At 46.4% G+C, this 23,945-nt stretch overlaps 1 protein-coding gene across 1 annotated transcript in view; it reads left to right on the top strand.

The window, feature by feature from the left end:
• LOC145360885 (complement C3-like) overlaps positions 1 to 23,945 on the top strand; it is a 94,676-nt gene that overhangs the window by 21,965 nt on the left and 48,766 nt on the right. The window contains exons 12-21 of the mRNA XM_080216386.1: positions 1,113 to 1,325; positions 5,119 to 5,322; positions 6,809 to 6,973; positions 8,654 to 8,783; positions 9,902 to 9,973; positions 11,442 to 11,639; positions 16,142 to 16,241; positions 18,439 to 18,456; positions 19,479 to 19,558; positions 22,308 to 22,447. Of these exons, the coding sequence (XP_080072512.1) occupies positions 1,113 to 1,325; positions 5,119 to 5,322; positions 6,809 to 6,973; positions 8,654 to 8,783; positions 9,902 to 9,973; positions 11,442 to 11,639; positions 16,142 to 16,241; positions 18,439 to 18,456; positions 19,479 to 19,558; positions 22,308 to 22,447 (1,320 nt within the window). The remainder of the gene's footprint in view (positions 1 to 1,112; positions 1,326 to 5,118; positions 5,323 to 6,808; positions 6,974 to 8,653; positions 8,784 to 9,901; positions 9,974 to 11,441; positions 11,640 to 16,141; positions 16,242 to 18,438; positions 18,457 to 19,478; positions 19,559 to 22,307; positions 22,448 to 23,945) is intronic.

Genomic DNA, 23,945 nt, shown 5'->3' with positions numbered 1-23,945 from the left:
CCACCTAACCTGCACATCTTTGGACACTAAGGGCAGTTTTGCATGGCCAATCCACCCAACCTGTACATCTTGGGATACTAAGGGACAATTTAGCATGGCCAATCCACCTAACCTGCACATCCTTGGACACTAAGGAATAATTCAGCATGGCCATTCCATCTAACCTGCACATCTTTGGACTGTAGGGGGAAACTTGAGCACCTGCAAGAAACCCACGCAGACATGTGGGGAACATGCAGACTCCAGACAGACAGTCAACCAAGGTCGGAATTGAACACGGGTCCCTGGAATTATGAGGCAACAATGCTAACCACTGTGCCGCTCCCAGTGGATCTTAGAAAAATAATATCAATATCCTGATTCATTTCCTATGCACATGAGTTATTTTGCTCCTTGGAGGGAGGGATAGAATTCCGGAGCTTTGGACCGGGAGTAAGGTCCTAATCAAGGCATAGCCAGTAAATTGGGGATAGTCAGGAGTCCGAATTGGAGGAATGGCGGAGACATCTCAGATGGTCTCCCAACAGACGTTCTGGTGAATTCATTCCTGATATTAAACACTAACCCACTCTCATAAATGTTTGCTAATTTTTCAATGAAACCTGTGAAGAAATGGCGGCATGAAGGTTAGCACTCCAGGGGCCTAGGTTCGATTCCCAGCCTTGGGTCACTGTCTGTGTGGAGTCTGCATGTTCTCCCAATGTCTGTGTGGGTTTCCTCTGGGTGCTCCGGTCTCCTCCCACAGTCCAAAGATGTGCAGGTTAGGTGCATTGGCCATGATAAATTGCCCCTTAGTGTCCAAAGATGTATAGATTAGGTGGATTGGCCATCTAAGTTGCCCCTTAGTGTCCAAAGATGTGTGGGTTAGGTGGATTGGCCACGCTAAATTACCCCTTTGTGTCCTGGGATGTGTGGGTTAGAGGCGAATAGCAGGGTAAATGTGTAGGGTTACGGGAACAAGGCTTGGGTGGAATTGTTGTTGGTACAGACTGGATGGGCTGAATGGCCTCCTTCTGCACTGGAGGGATTCTATGAAGGTTGTGTCAGGTTGACATTTACTCCATGGCAGTGGTTTAACTTTCCTGCTTTTGAATTTTTCTTCCCACCGATAGGTTGAAACCAATCTTGCCAACTCTTCTGATTCCCAGCAAGCCTCGGCGAGTATGGTGGCCCAACCATACAGGACACAGGGTAACTCCGAGAATTACCTGCACATCAACATTCCACCAAAAGCACTGAATCCGGACGATGATTTACCTGTTCAGTTCATTCTTCCAAAGGGTGACCAGGCAACCCAGAAGCAGATAAAATACATTACCTACATGGTAGGTTCTCCGTGTGTCACCCATGAGTTTCTGTTTTGAAAGAGCCAGTGATGATGTCTTCAGTTGTGAAAGTCAAAGTTCATCCGTTAGTGTCACAACTCGCCTTACATTAACGCAGCAAAGAAGTTACTGTGAAAATCCCCCAGTTGCCACCCTCCAACACCTGATTGGGCACGCTGAGGGAGAATTTACCGTTAACAAATGTACCCTAGCCAGCACACCTTCCGGACTGTGGGAGGAAACTGGAGCACCTGGAGGAAACCCACGCAGACATGGGGAGAACGTGCAGACGGTGACCTATGCTGGGAATCAAACCCAGCACCTTGGCTCTGTGAGGCAGCAATGCTAACCACTGTGCTATCGTACTGCTCCATTGTGGGAGTGGGAATCATAGAGTCCCTACAGTGCAGAAAGAGGCCATTTGGCCCATCGAGTCTGCACCGGCCACAATCCCACGCAGGCCTTATCCCCTTGACCCCACATATTACCCTACTCGTTTCCCTAACACTGGGGGCCAATTTACCATGGCCAATCAACATGCACACCTTTGGACTGTGGGGGGAAACCGGAGCACCTGAAGGAAACCCACACAGACACAGGGAGAACATGCAAAGCGCACACACACACACACACACACACACACACACACACACACACACACACACACACACACACACACACACACACACATATATACATAGATACTCATACACACAGATATTGGAGAATAGCCAGTGTTGTTTCTTTGTTTAAGGAGGGTAGCAAGAATAATTCGGGTAATTACAGGCCGGTGAGCCTGATGTCAGTGGTAGGGAAATTATTGGAGAGCATTCTTCAAGGCAGGATTTATCCTATTTGGAAATAAGTGGACGTATCAGCGAGAGGAAACATAGTTTTGTTAACGGGAAGTCGTGTCTCACTAACCTGATAGAGCTTTTTAAAGAAGTGTCAAAGATGATTGATGAGGGTAGGGTAGTGGATGTTGTCTATATGGACTTCAGTGAGGCCTTTGACAAGGTCCCTCATGGCAGACTGGTGCACAAGGTGAAGTCACATGAGATCAGAAGTGAGCTGGCAAGGTGGATATAGAACTAGCTCGGTCAAAGAAGACAGAAGGCAGCAGTGGAAGAGTGCGTTACTGAATGGAGGGCTGTGACAAGTGGCATTCCTCAGGGATCAGTGCTGGGACCTTTGCTGTTTGTAATATATATAAATGATTTGGAGGAAAATGTAACTGGATTGATTAGTAAGTTTGCGGATGACACCAAAGGTTGGTGGATTTGGATAGTGATGAGGACCATCAGAGGATACAGCAGGATATAGACCAGTTGGAGACTTGGGCGGAGAGATGGCAGATAGAGTTTAATCCAGACAAATATGAGATAATACATTTTGGAAGTTCTAATACTGATAGGAAATGTGCAGTAAGTGGCAGAATCCTTATCAGTATTGATGGGCAGAGGGATCTGTGTGTACAGGTCACTGAAAGTGATAACGCAGGTGGAGAAGGTAGTTAAGAAGGCATACAGCATGCTTGCTTTCATCGGCAAGGGTATTCAGTTTAAAAATTGGCAAGTTATGTTGCAGCCTTAAAGCACCTTAATTAGCCCACACTTGGAATCTAGTGTTCAATTCTGGTCGCCACACTACTAGAAGGATGTGGAGGCTTTGGAGAGGGTACAGAAAAGATTTACCAGGATGTTACCTGGTATAGAGGGCATTAGCTATGAGGAGAGATTGGAGAAACTTAGTTTGTTCTCACTGGAACGATGGAGGTTGAGGGGCGACATGATAGAAGTCTACAAGATTATGAGAGGCATGGACAGAGTGGATAGTCAGAAGGTTTTTCCCAAGGTGAAAGGGTCAATTACTAGGGGCCACGGGTTTAAACTGCGAGGGGCAAGGTTTAAAGGAGATGTACGGGGCAAATTTTTTCCATAGAGGGTGGTGGGTACCTGGATCTCGCTGCCAGGGAAGTGATGAAAACAGATGTGATAGTGAGTTTTAAGGGACAATTATGTGAATAGGATGGGAATAGAAGGATTTGGTTCCCAGAAGGGTAGGGGGTTTTAGTTCAGTCGGGCAGCATGGTCAGTGCAGGCTTGGAGGGCCGAAGGGCCTGTTCCTGTGCTGTAATTTTCTTTGTTTTTTATATACATGCACACATACACAGACATTCACACACACTCACACACAGACATATACATATATGGATATACACATACATACATTCATGCAAAAACACACACACACACACATAAAACATTTACAGACTGGCATTATCACGTGCCTGGAAATGCCATGGGGCAGTGCCAGTGTGTACTCCCCAGGCCAGGCCACCACCACCACCAAACCCCAGGATGCACTCAGCAGATGCACATTGTGTGGGGGGGGGGGGGTGGGGGGGGGGGGGGTGGGGGGGGGGGGGGGGGCGCCTGATGTGATTCATGCCAGTGTAACCTGGCACCAACAGGGAGAAACAGGGTGGTACCCATCAAGGGTATGAGCCGGATAATTATATTTCTACCTGTTTAAATGGGGACCCGACGCAGTGGTGGTGGGGTGGGGGAAACGAAACCCCACCCAAAGTTATATCTCTCGTTCCTGCCTCGAACATATTTGGCTATCCTCTATTCTTCAATAGACGTTTAGAATGTTTTAAATTTGATGTTTAAAGCTCGTGTTTCCTGGCCAGTGCTCTCTTCACTTTCTCTCTATTTTGTATGGTGTGATGAGTGAAATCTATCAATGGCTCCTTCCTTCATATTCCGTGGGTGGCATGGTGGCCCAGTCACAGCACCAGGGACCCAGGTTCGATTCCTGTCTCGGGTCACTGCCTGTGCGGAGCCTGCACGTTCTCTCCGCATCTGCGTGAGTTTCCTCCGGGTGCTCCAGTTTCTTCCCACAATCCGTAAGACGTGCTGGTTAGGGTGCATTGGTCATGCTAAATTCTCCCTCAGTGTACCCGAACAGGCGCCGGAGTGTAGCAACTAGGGGATTTTCACAGTAACTTCATTGCTGTGTTAATGGAACAAAGAAAAATACATTAATAAGTATCACGACACCAGGTTAAAGTCCAACCGGTTTATTTGGAATCACGAGCTTTCAGAGCGCTGCTCCTTCACCAGGTGAGTGGCAGGGCTCCATTCACCTGATGAAGGAACAGCGCTCGTGATTCCAAATAAACCTGTTGGCCTCTAACCTTGTGTTGTGAGACTTCTTACTGTGCTCTCTCCAGTCCAACGCCGGCATCTCCACATCAAAGAAAAGTACAGCACAGGAACAGGCCCTTCGGCCCTCCAAGCCTGTGCCGATCATGCTGCCCTAACTAAACGAAAAGAAAATCTTCTGCCCTTACTCTGTGCGTATCCTTCTATTCCCTCCCTGTTCATGTACTAGATGCCTCTTAAAATGTTGCTAATATGGTTGATTCCACCAACTCCTCTGGCACCGCACTCTCTGCTTGAAAAACTTTCCTTCAGCATCTCTCTTAAACTTTCCCACTCTCACCTTGAACCTGTGCCCCCCACCCCACCCGCACCCCCCCTGCCTTGTAACTGATACTTCCATGCCGGACAAAAAGCCTCTGACTATCCACCCTGTCTGTGCCTCTCATCACTTCAATCAGGTGTCCCCTCAACCTCCGTCCTTCCAGTGAGGGAGTGTCACGTGAACCTACTTGTGGCATCAACAAACAGAATTTAAAGTATGTATCCGTAAACTTTCAAAATTGCTTCTGTGACTTTAGCTTGCTTTTATCCTTTCATTTTTCCACTTTTTTTTTCAAACTCAGCTCATAAGCAAAGGGAAAATAGTGACTGTCGCTCGACAGGAGAGGAAAGATGACCAGATTATTACGATGATGTTACTTCGAATCACCCCGAACCTGATACCATCGTTTAGACTGGTGGCTTATTATTACTTGACAACGGAATTGGGAACGGAAGTGGTCGCCGATTCCATTTGGGTGGATGTGACTGATACCTGCATCGGAAAAGTGAGTGTTTCTGTTTTGTATTTGTTTGTTTGAGGATCTGTGCAACATTTGTACTCTTAGTCTCCAAGAAATCAGATGAAGATAGGGGGGAGATTGAGGGCAGCAAGCGAAGGGCCAGTTAACCCAATATCTGTCATTGGGAAAATTATAGGGGCAAATCTTTCCATTCTGCCCGTCACAGGAATTGTAACGGATGAGGAGCGGACCACGGAAAGGTCCATTGACCTCGGGTGGGTTTCTCTGGTTTTGGGGTGAGTGCGATCGGAAAATCCCATCTATAGAATCCAGAACAAAGGAAGCAGTGGCAGAACATTTAGTCCATCGTAATTCCAGTATGGGTTAAGAAACAGAAATACTCTGTTTGCCAAATTTGTTAGAGGTCTAGTGCAGCAGGATCTCCGAGAAGGAGACTTATCCCCTGGCAGACTCCAGTCTCCAACTTAAAAATTGTTTTCTGCTTGTGAATAAATCTTTTAATTTTCAAAAGGTGGTTCTGGAGTTCTTTGCCGCTGAGGTCGGTACTTTTCTTCTCATTTTCAAATTTGATAAAAAGGTTGTGACCACAAAGTCAGGTTTCCCTCTGGGATTTGGATTCTTTGGCAATTAATATTTGCTGTGGTCATGACACAATGCAAAGATTTCCCCATCTACTCTCAAAACCACAAGTAAAGTTGCTGGGTCATATGGAAATAAGGGACTAACAGGTTTCTCAAGAACCTTATGGAACTCCGATGCTGTGCATCCACCGAGGCTGGAGGAGAACTCCTGCACTCCCCACACCTCACTTCCTCGTGTACGCAGGACAGCAAGGTGGCACAGTGGTTTGCACTGCTGCCTTACAGCGCCTGGGACCCGGGTTCGATTCTGGCCAGGAGACTTGGGGGGGGGTGACCTGATCGAGGTGTACAAGATTATGAGAGGCATGGACAGAGTGAATAAGGAGCAGCTGTCCCCTTAGTTGAAGGGTCAGTCACGAGGGGACATGGGTTCATGGTGAGGGGCAGGAGGAGGATGTGAGGATAAACCCTTCTACCCAGAGGGTGGTGAGGGTCTGGAATGAGCTGCCTGGGAGGGTGATGGGGGAGGGATGCCTCATATCCTTTAAAAAGTACTTGGATGAGCACTTGGCACCTCGTAACATTCAGGACTATGGGCCACGTGCTGGCAGTTGGGATTAGGTGGGAATTCTGGTGTTTTTAATGTGTTGGTGTAGACTTGATGGGTTGAAGTGCCTCTTCTGCGCTGTACGATTCTATGAGTCTATGATTCTCAGTTCACTATCTATGTGGAGTTTGCACATTCTCCCCGTGTCTGTGTGGGTTTCCTCCAGGTGCCCCTGTTTTCTCCCAAAGTCTGACAGACGCGCTGGTTAGGTGCATTGGCCATGCTAAATGCAAAGCGGTCGGCAACGATGTATTGCGCTGTTGAAAAGTAAGTGTATTTATGAGTATATGTATTTATGAGACTAACATATATTTCTTTACAGCTGAAAATAACTGCTGCAAATCCAGAGAATAAAAACAAAATTTACAGACCTGGCGCAGCATTCCATCTCAAACTGACGGGAGATCCCGGGGCGACGGTTGGTCTAGTCGCTGTGGATAAAGCAGTGTTTGTGTTGAACAAGAAAAACAAATTAACACAAAGCAAGGTGAGTAATTCTCATTGTTTTTCTCAGTGTTTACATTGGGAAATTACTGGGGAAAAAGTCATTTGTGTGATGCTGTTTTGGCTAGAATGCTTTAACCCATTTATTGGAACATAAGGGGTCAACAGTTGGTCCACGGGGAGTTAAGCTATCTGGATGTGGAAGGCAAGAGGGAAGCGGAGAATTGGAAGTGTTGGGGAAAATGGGTTTTGGAGGATTAATGTGGGGGAAGACAAACTTGGAGTGACCACCCTGCACGTACCAAAAATTGGGCAAAAAAGTGCGAGGGATTGTTATGGATGGACGGACGGATGGATGGAAGGATTGATGGAGGGATGGGTGAACGGATAGATGGATGGACAGAGGGATGGATGGATGGATGGTTGGACGGACAAATGGATGGCTGGATGGTGGGAAGGACGGATGGAAGGAAGGACAGAGGTAGTTACGTGGGCATGATGGGTATAGAGGGATATGGGCCAAATGCGGGCAATTGGGATTAGTTTAGGGGTTTTAAAAAAAAGGGGTGGCATGGACAAGTTTGTGTCAAAGGGCCTGTTTCCATGTTGTAAACCTCTGTGACTCTATGACTCAGTCATTGAGTGTACTCATATATTCAAGAGGTGGTTAGGTTTCTCAGTATTAAAGATGTCAAAAATTTGGGCATAGTGTGGGAAAATGGTGGAGGTGGCTAGGAGATTAGCCATGTTCTAGTTGAATGGTTGTTATTGGCTTTTAATTTAAACACCATCCAAGCATTCCCGTTTAATGAGAGAAGCCAGAACAGAGATCAACTCTTTAATTCATTTAGCAATTTATTTAACACCCTTCAGATACCAACTCAAACTTGATCAATTGCAACTCATTAGCTCCTTTACTGAACTATAACTCTGAACGCAATATCAACTCTCAACTGAACTATAACTCTTCACTGACTATTAACTTTAATTACTTAATTACAAATAGACACTGCCAGGTGTAGGGAAGAATTGGCCAAATCCTTTCCGAAGGAGAATCTATCATCGTAGTCTTCTCTGAGGAAAACTCCTTCAGGGCATTCTTCTTACGGTGGTTAATACCTTTTGAATTGTCGCTAGCAAACAAAGGACTGCAATGTCTTTTATCTACAAATCCTCCACTTGCTTCCAGAAGACTTTTTGTCATTGATCCAATTGTGAAACCAGAAACCGATCACAAGGCTCAAATTACTTTCGAACGACACCATCATGCTTACTTCACATGTCATGCCCCACACATAATGGCAATAAAATTCGAGGCCACTATGTCTACTTGAAGGTAAACAACTTTCCTTTTTAGTCAATGCAGAAACTTCAGACCACAATTTCCTGACCTGCAGTTGGTTTTAATGATAAGGTGACCAAAAATCCCAGCATGCTTCACTCTCAGCCATTTTAAAACCACTATTGCCATTATTGTTATTGTACTTTCTCCGTCTACATGGTGGTTCAAGTTCAAGGGGCTGAATGGCCTACACCCGTGCCAATTTCCTATGTTCCTGCCCATTGAGCTCTACCTTGAGACAAGACAGCAGATGGCTACAGAAGAGTTGTTGATTTTTCTGCTCCACCACTGATCTCCCAACCAGAGGAAAGTTAGGTTGTTTTGGCATTACTTTCTCAACATATTTAATAAACCTACTTGCTTTGCGTGCATTCTCTGCAGATCTGGGATGTGGTAGAGAAGAATGACATTGCCTGCACGCCTGGAGGTGGCAAAGATGTGTTTGGCGTTTTCTCAGATGCGGGACTAACATTTGTGACCAACACTGAAATTAAAACTCCGACAAGGACAGGTGCTGTTTCCTGGAAGTGGTCAACATAACAATTTAACCTCTGTAACTTCACGTGCAGGGAAGTCCGGCAGTGGTCAGGTTTTGTTTGTAGTGATAACCTGTGTAGAGGGTGAATAAGATAATGGTTTAATGCAGTGTCCTGTAATTGTACTGAAATTAAGTTTATTTGTTAGTCGCAAGTAGGCTTACACTAACACTGCAATTAAGTTACTGCGAAAATCCCCAAATCACCACACTTTTCGGATGCGCTAAAGGGAAATTTAGCACGGCCGATCCACCTAAACACGTCTTTCGGACTGTGGGAGGAAACCGGAGCTCCCGGAGGAAACCCACGCAGACATGGGGAGAATGTGCAGACTCCACACAGACAGTGACCCAAGCCGGGAATCGAACCCGGGTCCCTGGTGCTGTGAGGCAGCAGTGCTAACTGCTTTTACGCAGATATCCCGCATTCGCGGTATTTTGATGAATTCTCCTGTTAATTTGCTGAAATAATCTATACATTGAAGACATTAACTGTTGTATATATTAGCTTTGGAAGGGATACAGAGAAGGTTCACCAGGTTGATTCTGGAGATGAGTGAGTTAGCCTATGAGGAGAGATTGAGTAAACTGGGCCTGTACTCACTGGAGTTTAGAAGGCTGAGGGGAGATCTTATAGAGACATATAAGATAATGAAGGGGCTAGACAGGGTAGAAGCAGCGAGGTTATTTCCACTTAGATTGAACTATGGGGCACAGCCTCAAAATGTGGGGGAGTCAATTTAGAACAGCGTTGAGGAGGAACTTCTTCCCCCAGAGAGTAGTGAATCTTTGGAATTCTCTGCCCATTGAAGCAGTGGAGGCTACCTCGTTAAATGTGCTTAAGTCACAGGTAGGTAGATTTTTAACCAATAAGGGAATTAAGGGTTATGGGGAGCGGGTGGGTAAATGGAACTGAACCCACTATCAGATCTTATTGAATGGCGGAGCAGGCTCGAGGGGCTAGATGGCCCACTCCTGCTCCTATTTCTTCTGTTGTGTTTGTAAAATCTGTGCTGCGTGTGTGAAGATTGTCTGTAAGAGCGTCGACTGTAACTCACATTTCAACATGTACTCACTTCAAATCTCAATTACAGAGCTGAAATGCAAACAGCCAATGAAACGGAAACGCCGATCCGCGAGAATAATGGACGTTAAAGCAGCTAAGTGTATGTGTTTCTGATATAAGAAAGAATGAACCGATCGCATTTGTAAGGGTCAGTATGATGGCAACTTGTATCCATATAACCGGGTGGCATTATTTCTTCTCTATTTAAGTGGAGGTGATGGCCTAGTGGTATTATTGCTAGACTATTAATCCAGAAACTTGGCTAATGCTCAGGGTTCGAATCCCACCACGGAAGATGGTGAAACCAAAAGGGAAAATGCTGGAAAATCTCAGCAGGTCTGGCAACATCTGTAAGAAGAGAGAAGAGCTGATGTTTCGAGTCCAGATGACTCTTTGTCAAAGTTAAAAGGCTTGTTCCTAGAAATCCTCCTTCTATTTGATGGACCGAATGGCCTCCTCCTCCCCTGGGGGTTCCTATGGCAGGTCTGTCACATCAGGAGAGACTAAGTCGGTTAGGATTATATTCACTGGAGTTTAGCAGAGCAGGAGGGGATCTCATAGAAACTTATAAAATTCTAACAGGGTTAGACAGGGTAGATTCAGAAAGAATGTTGGAGATTCTCCATTCCCGTTAATTTTTTTTAGCGCTGATCCGCGGGATTAGCTGCGCACACATCTCGGTGCCAGATTTAAGGTAAGCGGCAGGAAACTCAAGAGGGAATTTTCACCCAAGGATGGTGGGAATCCGGAAATGGTGGTCCGAAAGGTTGGCAGGTGCAAGAACCCTCATAGCATTTAAGAAGCATTTGGAACGCCGTAGTGTTTCAGGCTATGGAAAATGTCTTTTTTTCATTCATGGGCATTGCTGGCTGGCCAGTATTTATTGCCCATCCCTCGTTGCCCTTGAGAATTTGGTGGTGGGCTGCCATCTTGAATTGCTGCAGTCCATGTGCCATTAGGGAAGGAGTTGGGAGTCAACCGCATTACCGTACCTCTGGAGTCACATGTAGACCAGACTGGGTAAGGATGGCAGATTTCCTTCCCCAGAGGATAATAGTGACCCAGATGGGTTTTTCCGACACTGGCCATTAGTAGAATCTTAATTCCAAATGTTTTTAATTGAATCCAAATTCCGTGGCGGGATTCGAACCCGGGAATGATAGTTGAGTTATTGGGTTAAGAGTCCAGCGATAATAGCACTCTGCCATTGCTTGAGTTGGCCGACAAATAGGATTCCGAGCAAAACGAGGGAAGACTATGGAGGATTTTTTGGCATCGCTTGCCCTGAAACTGTCCTGCCCGAGGTTTCTGCTTTGATGTGGGCGGGAGGCTAAAATTCTCGCCAACGCGATTGGTGGCCAGTGCAGACATGAAGGGCCTCTGGTGGTGCTGTAAAGGTCGATGCTGCTTATCCGCACAAAATTCACACAAAAAGCCCGGAGCTCTTGACCGTCTGGGAGAAAAACACATTTCTTGAAAACACCTTAGAACTTACTTTTCAGAGGTACACTTTCTTTTCTTTGGTATCTGCACATTTACATTTCCTATTTGACCTGTGTTTGTTTCAGTGACTCAGTACAAAGCTAAAATAACCAGGAGATGCTGCCGCGATGGAATGAATCGAATCCCCATGGGATTTCCATGTGCCAAGAGGGCAAAGAGAATACGACTTGGCGATGAATGTAAAACCGCGTTCCTTGATTGTTGCAATCACCTCCAAAAGTTTCGGGAAAGGCGTGTCAGAATTCAACTAACTTCAGGCAGAAGTAAGTTTCAGTAATTTCTATCAGCTAAGATCAAGTGGAGTATTGGCATCCTGCACTGGGTTAAAGCCATAAGGTTACACTGAGGCTTCATTCAAAGCAATTTTTAAACCGGCATCTCGGCCAAAATACAAATGAGGCCAAGCCTAGGAGAAAGTGCGGTGTCTACTCCAATCAGCTTGGATCATAGAAGAATCATAGAAAACCTGCAGTGCAGAAGGAGGCCATTCGGCCCATTGAGCCTGTCCCGACAGCAATCCCACCTCGGTCTTATCCCCACTGCCCCCACACGTTTATCCCTCTATCCTACACATCTCGGGACATTAAGGGGCACTTTAGCATGGCCAATCAACCCAACCCGCACATCTTTGGACTGTAGGAGGAAACCGGAGCACCCGGAGGAAACCCTACGCAGAGAATGTCTCCACATACACTGATCCAACCCAGGAATCGAACCCAGGTCCTTGGAGCTGTGAGGCAGCAGTGCTAACCACTGTGCCACCCACGTAGATCAAGCCCCAAGACATGATGTGGAGGTCTGGCACTGGACAGGTGTGAGCACAATAAGAAATCTCACAACACCAGGTTATGGTCCCACAGGTTTATTTGGAATCACGAGCTTTCGGAGCACTGCTCCTTCAACAGGTGAGCTTGTGATTCCGAATAAACCTGTTGGACTTTAACCTGGTGTTGTGAGACTTCTTACTGTGCCCAAAGCGGGGAGATGCTTGCCTGTCTCGTCAGCTTGGATATGGAATGTCTCACTTGTTGAGACTTTGAATTGGACTTGGATTGGATTGAACTGGATCTAAAAAAAAAATCTGTAATTTCTCTCGGTGGTAACCCACATGGAATGATACATTTTGTTCAGTTTTTTTGGAAGCTTGATTTATCTTTAAGAATGAACAAAAGGACCTTGGTGTGATCTCTGAACACGGAAAGGCAGGTTAATAGGATGGTGAAAAAGACATAAGGCACGCTCACCTTTATCAATCGGGGTATGGGTTACAAAAGCAGAGAGGTCGGGATGGAGTTGTATCGAACTTTGGTGAGGCCACAGCTGGAGCCCTGTGTGCAGTTCTGGTCGCCACATTTTCGGAAAGAGGTGAACACACCGGAGCGGGGACAGAGGAGATTCACCAGGAAGCTGCCTGCGGTTGGAACATTACAGTTAAGAAGAGAGGTTGTGTAGGCTTGGGTTGTTATCTCTGGAGCAGAGAGGTGACCTGATTGAGGTGTGCAAGACTGGGGGGCTTGGACACAGTGGATAGGGAGCAGCTGTTCCCCTTAGTTGAAGGGTCAATTACGAGGGATCACAAGTTAAAAGTGAGGGGTGGTGATTTAAGGGGGATTTGAGGGAAAAATCTTTTTACCCAGAGGATGGTGAGGGTCTGGAATGCGCTGTCTGGGAGGGTGGTGGAGCCGGGATGCCTCACATCCTTTAAAATGTACCTGGATGAGCACTCAGCACACCACAACATTCAAGGCTATGGGGCCACATATTGGCAAGTGGGATTAGGTGAGCAGTTCAGGGCCTGTCATGCATCAGTACAGACTTGATGGGCCGAAGGGCCTCTTCTGCACTGCAGGATTCTGTAAATGAGAGGTTCTGCATTTCTAAGATGGAACAAAATAAATCTTTGCCTGAAAAGGGGAGAAGTTGGGTAGGAGATGTTTTTTGTGGGCACTTGAGCAAGCAGTGAGTATTGGGAGGGTGTAGTCCCTGCTTAGTATTGGGTTCCATTGACTTCAGTAGAAGTGAATGTGCAGTGGTGTCTATACAAGTGGGCAATGTAATACCACCCATTCAGCACTCTCACACAAGATGAACCTCTGAAAGATGTGTTGGTTAGGCACATTGGCCGTGCTACATTCTCCCACTGTGTACCCAAACAGGCGCCGGAGTGTGGCAACTAGGGGATTTTCACAGTAACTTCATTGCAGTGTTAATGTAAGCCTACTTGTGACACTAATAAGTAAACTTATGAACTTGATGCAACCCTCAACTATGCATGAGGTTGTTAATTTGCAAGGCCAGAAATCATATAAATAACTGACTGTCCCCCCAACACCACACCCCCTCCCCCCACACCGCTCCAATCCCGATCACTCGACTTGCCTCCCATTCATCCAACTATCCACAGACCCAGATACCTCTCATCCACATTGTTGATGCCACCACCCCCTCCAAACACCCACCCGCCCTCCATACAAACCCAATCTGATGCCACCCAACCCACCTCTTTAACTAGACCCAAAAACCCACGGCCATCTGAATCAACAGAGACCGCATGTAACAATGGAAGATGCGTGTCAGGATCTGATGAAGTTCCTAAACGCTCGAGCTAGGTGGGAATTAACATTTTAAAGTTTATTTATTAGTCTCAATTAGGCTTACATTAACACTGCAATGAAGTTACTGGGAAAATCCCCAAGATGCCACACTCCGGCTCCTGTTCGGGTACACTGAGGGAGAATTTAGCATGGCCAATGCACCCTAACCAGCACGTCTTTCAGGCTGTAGGAGGAAACTGGAGCACCCGGAGGAAACCCATGCAGACACAGGGAGAATGCGCAGACTCCGCACAGATAGTGACCCAAGCCGGGAATCGAATGCGGATCCCTGGTGCTATGAGACAGCAGTGCTAACCACTATGCTGTCCAGGGCAGTTTTCCTCGGGCATTGCAGAGAGTAGTGCAGTGCCAGGGAGCAGTACCAGTGCATTGCTTGCATGTGACCCTCTTCCCTGTGCCCCCCTCACCTCCCCTCCCCTCCCCTATGCGCCTCTGTTGGGGTTTGGCTTGCCAGATACATGTCAGGGTGGGCTTGCCATGATTCACTTTGGTATGTCCTCACTGCCATTCCTGCCCCATCCCAAAAATAGAGGTGGAAAAGCTCCCCCATCATTGTTACATTGACATCATGTATGCTTCTGATGCTTCGGATAGTGGAGTGTTAGATATACGATGCGCACTTGGTCCAGATACACATGAGAATTGCCTCAGAAATTTAAACTTCTGACCTTGAGTTAGAGACTTGGGAAAGATACTTGTGCTTCATTGGGAAAGTTACCCAGGAAATCTAAGCTATTTAAAGCATGGGTTAGCACTTATAAATCCTTATTAGCTACCCTAATCACCTGACTACCCCTGCAACCCCTGACTGCCCTCTACCCAACTCGAACTTTTCCTGAAATTTCTATAAGATCACCCCTCAGCTTTCTACGCTCTAGAGAAAGAAGTCCCAGTCTATCCAGCCTCTCCTGAAAACTCAAACCATCAAGTCCGGTAACATCCTAGGAAATCTTTTCTGCACTCTTTCTAGTTTAATAACATCCTTTCTATAATAGGGTGACCAGAACTGTACACAGTATTCCAAGTGTGGCCTTACCAATTTCTTGTACAACTTTGTCTAGACATCCCAACTCCTGCATTCAGTGTTCTGACCAATGAAACCAAGCATGCTAAATGCCTTCTTCATCTCTCTGTCCACCTGTGACTCCACTTTCAAGGAGCTATGAACATGCATCCCTAGATCTCTCTGTTCTGTAACTCTCCCCAGTGCCGTACCATTAACTGAGTAAGCCCTGCCCTGATTCAATCTACCAAAATGCATCACCTCGCATTTGTCTAAATTAAACTCCATCTGCCATTCGTCAGCCCACTGGCCCAATTGATTAAGATCCCATTGCAATTGGATAACATTTTTCATTGTCCAGTATCCCAACAGTCAAAAGACTAGACCTATAAATACTTAACAGAATTCAGCAGATAGTACTGCAAAACACAAGTGAGCATTGTGTGCACTGGGCGGTGTGTGGCACAGTGGTCAGCACTGCTGCTGCCTCACCGCACCGGTGACCCAAGTTCGATTCCTGGCTTGGGCCACAGTCTGTGAGGAGTCTGCACGATCTCTCCGTGTCTGCGTAGCTCTCCTTCAGGCACTCCAGTACGTACAATAACAAAGATACAGTCCAGCAATTGGAATCTAAACGAAGCTAGAAGCAGGTTCAGCACGGTGGCACAGTGGTTAGAACTGCTGCCTCACAGCGCCAGGAACCCGGGTTCGATTCCTGGCTTGGGTCACTGTCTGTGTGGAGTCTACGCGTTCTCCCTGTGTCTGCATGGGTTTCATCCCGATGCTCCGGTTTCCTCTGAAAGACGTGCTGGTTTGGATGCATTGGCCGTGCTAAATTCTCCTTCAGTGTACCTGAACAGGTGCCAGACTGGGGGATTTTCACAGTAACTTCATTGCAGTGTTAATGTCAGCCTACTTGTGACACTAATAAATAAACTTTTCATTAGTCTCTGCGTTGGTTCATGTTGGGTGCAAGTTCTCCTGGGGTAAATTCCCTTTTGAAACATATCCCAGGGGGCAGATTTCTATCTGATAAGCATTGGACACTGCAGTTCCCACCAAATGACTTGGGACAATATTTTTAAACTTCAAGATAATGAAGCTCCTCAATCTGAAACCTTAATGTACTATTTACAATTTCCTTTAGGTGATGATGATTTTGAAGATGAAGACTTTGAAGAGAGCTGTCCCAGAACGCAGTTCCCAGAAAGCTGGTTATGGATAATTAAGGATCTGACTGAAGAAGGGTATTAATTATTATTCCATACTGTCAGATTGCCTGATGCTGGCACTGCTTCTGTGTGACTGTATTCATGAAGCACACTGGGTTAGTGCTGCTGCCTCACAGCGCCAGTGACCCATGTTCAATTCTGGCCTTGGGTCACTGTCTGTGTGGAGTTTGCACGTTCTCACCATGTCTGCCTGGGTTTCCTCTGGGTGCTCCAGTTTCCTCCCACAGTCCAATAATGTGCAGGTTAGGTGGATTGGCCATGCTAAATTGTCCTTTAGTGTCCAAAGATGTGCAGATTAGGTGGATTGGCCATGCTAAATTGTCCCTTAGTGTCCAAAGATGTGCAGGTTAGGTGGATTGGCCATGCTAAATTGTCCCTTAGTGTCCAAAGATGTGCAGGTTAGGTGGATTGGCCATGCTAAATTGTCCCTTAGTGTCCAAAGATGTGCAGGTTAGGTGGATTGGCCATGCTAAATTGTCCTGCAGTGTCCAGAGATGTGCAGATTAGGTGGATTGGTCGTGCTAAATTGTACTTCAGTGTTTGGGAGAATTAGCAGGGTAAATATGTAGGGTGGCGAGGATTAGGCCTGAATGTGATTGTTATTGATGTGGGCCCGATGGGCTGAATGGCTTCCTCCTGTACTGTAGAGGTTCTATAGATTCATAGAAACCTTACAGTATAAAGGAGGCCATTTGGCCCATCGGGTCTGCACTGACAACAATCCCACCCAGGCCCTATCCCTGTAATCCCACATATTTACCCTGTTAATCCCTCTAACCTATGCACCCCAGGACACTGAAAGGCAATATAACACGGCTAATGCACTTAAACCGCTCGTCTTTGGACTGTGGGAGGAAACCGGAGCACCCGGAGGAAACCCACACAGACACAAGGAGAATGTGCAGACTCCACACAGACGGTGACCCAAGCCGGGAATCGAATCCGCGTCCCTGGTGCCATGAGGCAGCACTGCTAACCACTGTGCCACCGTGCCCCCCTAAAGTTTATTTATTAGTCACAAGTGGGCTTACATTAACACTGCAATGAAGTTACTGTGAAATTCCTCTAGTCGCCCACACTGCGGCGCCTGTTCGGGTACACCTAACCAGCACACCTTTCGGACTGTGGGAGGAAACCGGAGCACCCGGAGGAAACCCACGCAGACACGTGGAGAATGTGCAAACTCCACACAGACTGTGACCCCCCCAAGCCAGGAATTGAACCCGGATCCCTGGTGCCGTGAGGCAGCAGCGCTAACCACTGAGCCACCGTGCCTCCCCTCGATCATTTTACGACTCTCAGCCCAAAATTTGAGTATGAGACAATAACTTCTCCAGCGCCTTTCATGGCCTGGGATTGGCCCAGCAAACTCAATGGGTAATTCAGGATTTGTGTGAAATGGAATTTGAAAGGTTACATTTATAATTTAGGCAGCCAATTTGCCCACTGCTGGCTCCACAAAAAGTGGTGTAAGAAGACATGAAGAAGGCAGAAGCTGAAAATCTGAAGCAGAAATATCAAACATATAATAGATCGAGCGTGAGTTAAGGAGGTTTAAACTAAGAGACTTTGATGCCAACAGAATATTGATGTACAAGAACAGTAAGGTGAGACTAGACTCTTGGTATGTCTGCTCCTCTGGATTCCCGAGGCCCAACTTCCAGTCTCTCCTTGAGCTGTGAAACCTGCCCTCCTGATTGGCTCTGCTTCCTGCCGGAGCAGCCCATTGGGTCCTCGACAGTCATGTGACCCTCAGGACATGCCCCCTGCCCTTCAGCACTCTTATGAAATACTGGAAACAGCAGGTCAGGCGGCTGTGCCCAGTCTAAAGGTGAGCACCTGTTCCTTGAGCTTGCCTTGAGCTTCCCCGAAGCAGGCCAAGGGCAGAGAGATCAGCGTGGGAGCAAAGTGAAGAATAGAAATGATGAGTCACAGTAAGCTGAGGTGTGAGGGAAGGAGGCAAAAGGTTGCATCACCAATGCTTTTTATTATTCCTCTGTGAGACGTGGGTATCACTGGCTGGCCAGTATTTAGTGCCCATCCCTTTGAGGGCAGGTCAACCACATTGCTGTGGCTGTGGACTCCCATGTAGGCCAGACCAGGTAAGGATGGCAGATTTCCTCCCCTAAAGGGACATTAGTGACCCAGATGGGTTTTTCCGACAATGGTTTCATGGTCTTAAGGCAGGATTTTACAAACTCGCCTGAGCGAGACTAGAAAATCCCATCGGGTGTCAACAGACATTTCCACTGTCTGTCCCGCTCCGATTCCATGGTGGGCTGGATAGTAGAATTCCAGCCTTAATTCCTGATTTTGTTTCTTAAACCTGAATTCGAATTCCACCATCCGCTGTGGTGGGATTCGAACCCAGGTCCCCAGAATATTAGCTGACTTTCTGGATTAATGGTGTCGTGATTATACCACTAGGCCATCGCCTGTCCACTGGGGCAGCCCTGATAGCGCAGTGGTTAGCACTGATGTCTCGCAGCACCAGGCACCTGGTTTGATTCTTGGCTTGGGTCTGTGTGGAGTTTCCATGTTCTCCCCGTGTCTTTGTGGGTTTCCTCCGGGTGCTCCGGTTTCTTCCCACAGTCCGAAAGACGTGCTGGTTAGGATGCATTGGCCGTGCTAAATTCTCCCTCAGTGTACCCGAACAGGCACAGAAGTGTGGCGACTAGGGGATTTTCACAGTAACTTCATTGCAGTATTAATGTAAGCCTTACTTGTGACCAATAATTAAACTTTAACATGTTAGCTGATTGTTGAAGGACTGCCTGAGGAATGTGGCAGTTGCCCTCAAGGAAGGGGGGAGTGGGGGCAAGAAGGAGAACGGGAATGGAGAATTGGACAAATGGGAGTGAGAAGGAAGGGTGATAAAAATGGATGAATGAGGTGAAAAGGAGAAATAGAATAAACTAAATGGAAATGGGGCGAAGGTGGAGGAGAGAGTTCACGCTCTGAAGTTGTTGAACTCAATGTTCAATCTGGAAGGTTGTAAAGTGCCCAATCGGAAGATGAGTGAGGCGCTGTTCCTCCAGTTTGCGTTGGGGGTTCGCTCGAACATTGCAAAAGGCCAAGGACGGACGTGTGGACAGGGCAGCAGGGTGGTGTGTGGAAGTGGGAAGGGACAGGATGAATGGTGGAGCAGGCTCGAAGGGCTGAATGGCCTCCTCCCACTTCTAGTTTATGTTTTTATGTTTGTGATGTCGGGCAAGATGTATTCAGTGGGAATCTATTTCTGTTCTTGATCAGCGTTGCATTATTACACGACCGCCTTAAAGACTCGATCACTACCTGGGAACTTCAAGCTGTCAGTATGTCTCCACAGAAAGGTAAGTTGTTTTCAGATTAATAGAGTCATACTCGCTGATGTTCATATCTCCTTCCGTGTTGGAATTAAGACTGTGACCGATTTTTGCGATTCCAACCCAAATGCAATTCGGGGAGTAGGCGGTGAGCCCATCCTCGGTTATCCCGCCCACTACCGATCCCACTATGGGCTGGGCATTTCAGATCCCTGCCATTCCCGGGTTCATTTTGGAAAGGGCATGGTTGGTGCTACCTTGGGAAGGGTTACGAAACATTGGGCAGGTGGGTGGGTGGGGAGAAGGGGAGTGAGGGAGCTTTGAATTTCAAGTGGAGAACCTAAACAGAACAATCAGCTGCTCCTGAATTATAGTGGTTTACAGCACAGAAACAGGCTCTTCAGCCCAACTTGTCCATGCTGTCCCTTTTTTTAACTGCTAAGCTAGCCCCAGTTGCCCAAGTTTGACCCATATCCATCTTACCCATGTAATTATCTAAATGCTCTTTAAAAGAAAAAATTGTATCCGCCTCTTCTACTACCTCTGGCAGCTTGTTCCAGACACTCATCACCCTCTGAATGAAAGAATTGCCCCTCTAGATCCTTTTGTATCTCTTCTCTCACCTTAAACATCTGCCCTCTAGTTTTAGACTCCCCTACCTTTGGGAAAAGCTATTGACTATCTAGCTGATCTGTGCCCCTCATTATTTTATAGACCTCTATAAGATCACCCCTAATTCTCCTACCCTCCAGGGAAAACAGTCCCAGTCTATCCAGCCTCTCCTTATAACTCAAACTGTCAAGTTCCTGTAATATCCTAGTAAATCTGATTGGCTTTGAAATAAAAAAAGATCTATACTTCCTATCTCAATAGCTGAATGCTATATTGTAAGATTGAAGCATAGCGGTTAATTTTAATGCCCCTTTCTGCACGAGTAAATGTCAAGATGCATTAGAATAATTATCCAATTCACCAGAATGTTCTTCTGTATTAAAAACTGAAGGCAACATTGCTTGGAATTTCTAATGTAATTACTGAAATGATTTTAAAATCTAAAGTCCTTATAAATAAATAAAAACAGCAACTTTCATTTGGAGAGAAATGACCCATCTTCCAGACCATCTTGATTGGTGGTAACACCTTAGGAAAAAAAAGGGACCATTTTTCATTTTGAGTCAACTCAATTGTTTACTTTGTTATTACAGTTGAGTCTATTATGAATGGGTGGCTGAGTTTCAAATGCTCCAAAATTGCATGTCTCAGCAAGAGTGGGGGCGGGGGGGTGGAGGTGGGGCAGGCTCTGTCCATATTTTGTTTGACAATGTAAAGAGGGTATTAAAGGATAATCTATCTTTGATGTGGACAGTGAAATAGACGTCAGATAAAAATTAACAATGTGGTAGTTTGGTGTTTCCCTACACCCCCGCCATTGCAGATAATTTATATAACAGTTGTGTTTCTCATGGGCATTGAACAGTTTTGCATCAGAACATCTGTCCAGAACATCAGAGCAAATGTATTCTGTGCTGGAATCTCTGCTTGCATCGCATTTCAAAGCGGCAAGGATTGAATCAGTTCTGTATTTGAAACATAGAAGCAGAGAAGATATAAGTAGAGGAGGCCATTTGGCCCTTCGAACCTGCTCTGCCCTTCATTATGATCATAGCTGATTGTCCAACTTAGTTGTCTAATCCTGCTTTCTCCCCTAACCTTTGATTGAATTCACCCAAAGGCGTCACAGTTTTTAAGTGCAAACTTCATCCCTGGGAAGGGAAGAAATTAGAGGAGGCCATTTGGCTCTTGGGGCACAATTCGGCACCATTCAATGATATGGGCGGCACGGTGGCACAGTGGTTAGCACTGCTGCCTCACAGAGCCAGGGACCCAGGTTCGATTCTTGGCTTGGGTCACTGTCTGTGTGGAGTCTGCTCATTCTCTGTGTGGGTTTCCTCCGGGTGCTCTGGTTTCCTCCCACAGTCCTGGAAGGTGTGCTGGTTAGGGTGCTTTGGCCGTGCTAAATTCTCCCCCCCGTGTACCCGAACAGGTGCTGGAGCGTAATGATTTTCACAGTGATTTCATTACTTTATAGACCAATTTCTACCACAGTGCATGAAAAAGTTTATTTATTAGTCACAAGTAAGGCTTACATTAACACTACAATGAAGTTACTGTGAAATTCCCCTCGTCGCCACAGTCCGGTGCCTGTTCGGGTCAATGCACCCTAACCAGCACGTCTTTCAGACTATGGGAGGAAACCAGAGCACCCGGAGGGGATACATGCAGACACGGGGAGAACATGCAAAGAGACAGTGACCCGAGCCAGGAGTTGAACCCAGGCCCCTGGCGCTGTAAAACAGCAGTGCTAACCACCGTGCCATCCCTGGTAGAGTTGCTGTCCAAAGCTGGAAATAGTGAACCTAAAATGACATTCACCATTTGTTTAATTTAATCTCCTTGGTCACTAAGTGTGATGCTGCTGTGCGATTGAGAAACATATTTTCATCGTGTTTTGCTGCAGTTTCTATTCTATTTCTATTTCTATTCTGTTGAAGCAGGCTTGGTTATTTTTGTTCTGAGGTCCTGCTATCTGTAATCAGCATCTTATATTGTTGCTGAGGCAGGGTGATTGAGGTAATGTCTATTTTCAATCTGGCCTAACGCAGCGCCCTGGAGTTTCCAGACCCTTTTGGAATCCTGGGGTTTGATTTGTGACTGATTTTTGAAAAAAACTTATACTGGCCTTTTCCTAATGATAATGGTGTCTCCCTTCCTCCAGGAATATGCGTGGCTCAGCCTTACGAGCTAATGGTGAAGCAGGAATTTTTCGTGGACCTCCAACTTCCATATTCTGTCGTCCGCAACGAACAAGTGGAAATTAGAGCAATCTTGTACAATTATGCTGAAGATGATATTTCGGTAATTTTGGCAATCCATTTATCTCATCAATGTGTATTACCATTTATTCAAGAGATGCAGGTGGTGTTGCTAAGGTGAGCCTTAGCAACCTTAGGCAAATGTTCAAAAACTGGGTGATTGCAGAAGGTAGTTACGAGTCAATTGATTTGATCTGATTTTATTATTTACATGTATACAGTGAGAAGTATTGTTTCTTGTACGCTATACAGACAAAACATACCATTCATAGAGAAGGAAAGGAGAAGGTGCAGAATGTAATGTTACAGTCATAGCTAGGGTGTAGAGAAAGATCAACTTAATGTGAGGTAGGTCCATTCAAAAGTCTGATGGTAGCAGGGAAGAAGCTGTTCTTGAGTCGCTTGGTGCATGACCTCAGACCTTTGTATCTTTTTCCCGTTGGAAGAAGGTGGAAGAGAGAATGTCCATGGTGCATGGGGTCTTTAATTGTGCTGGCTATTTTGCCAAGGCAGCGGGAAGTGTAGTCAATGGATGGTTTGCGTGTTGGATTAGGCGACTTTCACGATCTTATGTAGTTTCTTGTGGTGTTGGGCAGGGCAGGAGCCCATACCAAGTTGTGATACAGCCAGGAAGAATGCTTTCTATGGTGCATCTGTAAAAGTTGGTGAGAGTCGTAGCTGACATGCCAAATTTCCTTAGTCTTCTGAGAAAGTAGATGCTTTGGTGGGCTTATATTAACTATAGTATCGACTTGGTGGGGGAAGCAGGACAGAATCTGTAGTCAAATAGAAAAGTTACAGCATGGAGGGAGGCCATTTGACCCCTCTTGTCCATGCCAGCCTGAGGACACCCAGGTGCCCTTTCTAATCCCACCTCCCTGCCTCCGGCCCGTAACCCTGTAGCTTACAGAGCTTACGGTGCAGATCCAGGTACTTTTTAAAAGAGTTTAGGATCTCTGCCTCCACCACCAACTCGGGCTGCAAATTCCAGACACACAGCACCCTTTGCATGAAAAAAGTTCTTCCTCGTGCCCCTCTATACCAACTGCCACTTCCCTTCAATCTATGTCCTGTGGTTCTAGAATTTTCTATCAAGGGAAATGGTTTTATCCTGTCCACCTTATCTCTTCCCCTCATCATTTTCTACAGTGTATGAAATGTTGACTTAGAATCATAGAACCTCTACAGGAGACCATTCAGCCCATTGAGCCTGCACTGACCACGATCCCACCCAGACTCTATTTCCATAACCCCATGTATTTAGCCTTACTAATCCCCCTGACACCAATGGGCAATTTAGCACGGCCAATCCACCTAACCTGCACATCTTTGGAGTGTGAGAGGAAGTCAGGACACCCAGAAGAAACCCACACAGACATGGGGACAATGTGCAAACTCCACACAGACAGTGACCCAAGCCGGGAATCGAACCCAGGTTCCTGGCGCTGTGAGGCAGTGGTGCTAACCATTGTACCGCCATGCCGCTTCTCTTGCTGAAAGGTCATTAGTGAACAATGGGGAGAGATACAAAAGTGTCCAGA

The sequence above is a fragment of the Carcharhinus amblyrhynchos genome, chromosome 33 (genome assembly GCF_965287045.1).
Source record: "Carcharhinus amblyrhynchos chromosome 33, sCarAmb.v2.hapA, whole genome shotgun sequence".
NCBI lineage: Eukaryota > Metazoa > Chordata > Chondrichthyes > Carcharhiniformes > Carcharhinidae > Carcharhinus > Carcharhinus amblyrhynchos.
Note: the sequence above shows the minus strand (reverse complement) of the source record. Positions and strands in the feature narration are given on the sequence as shown.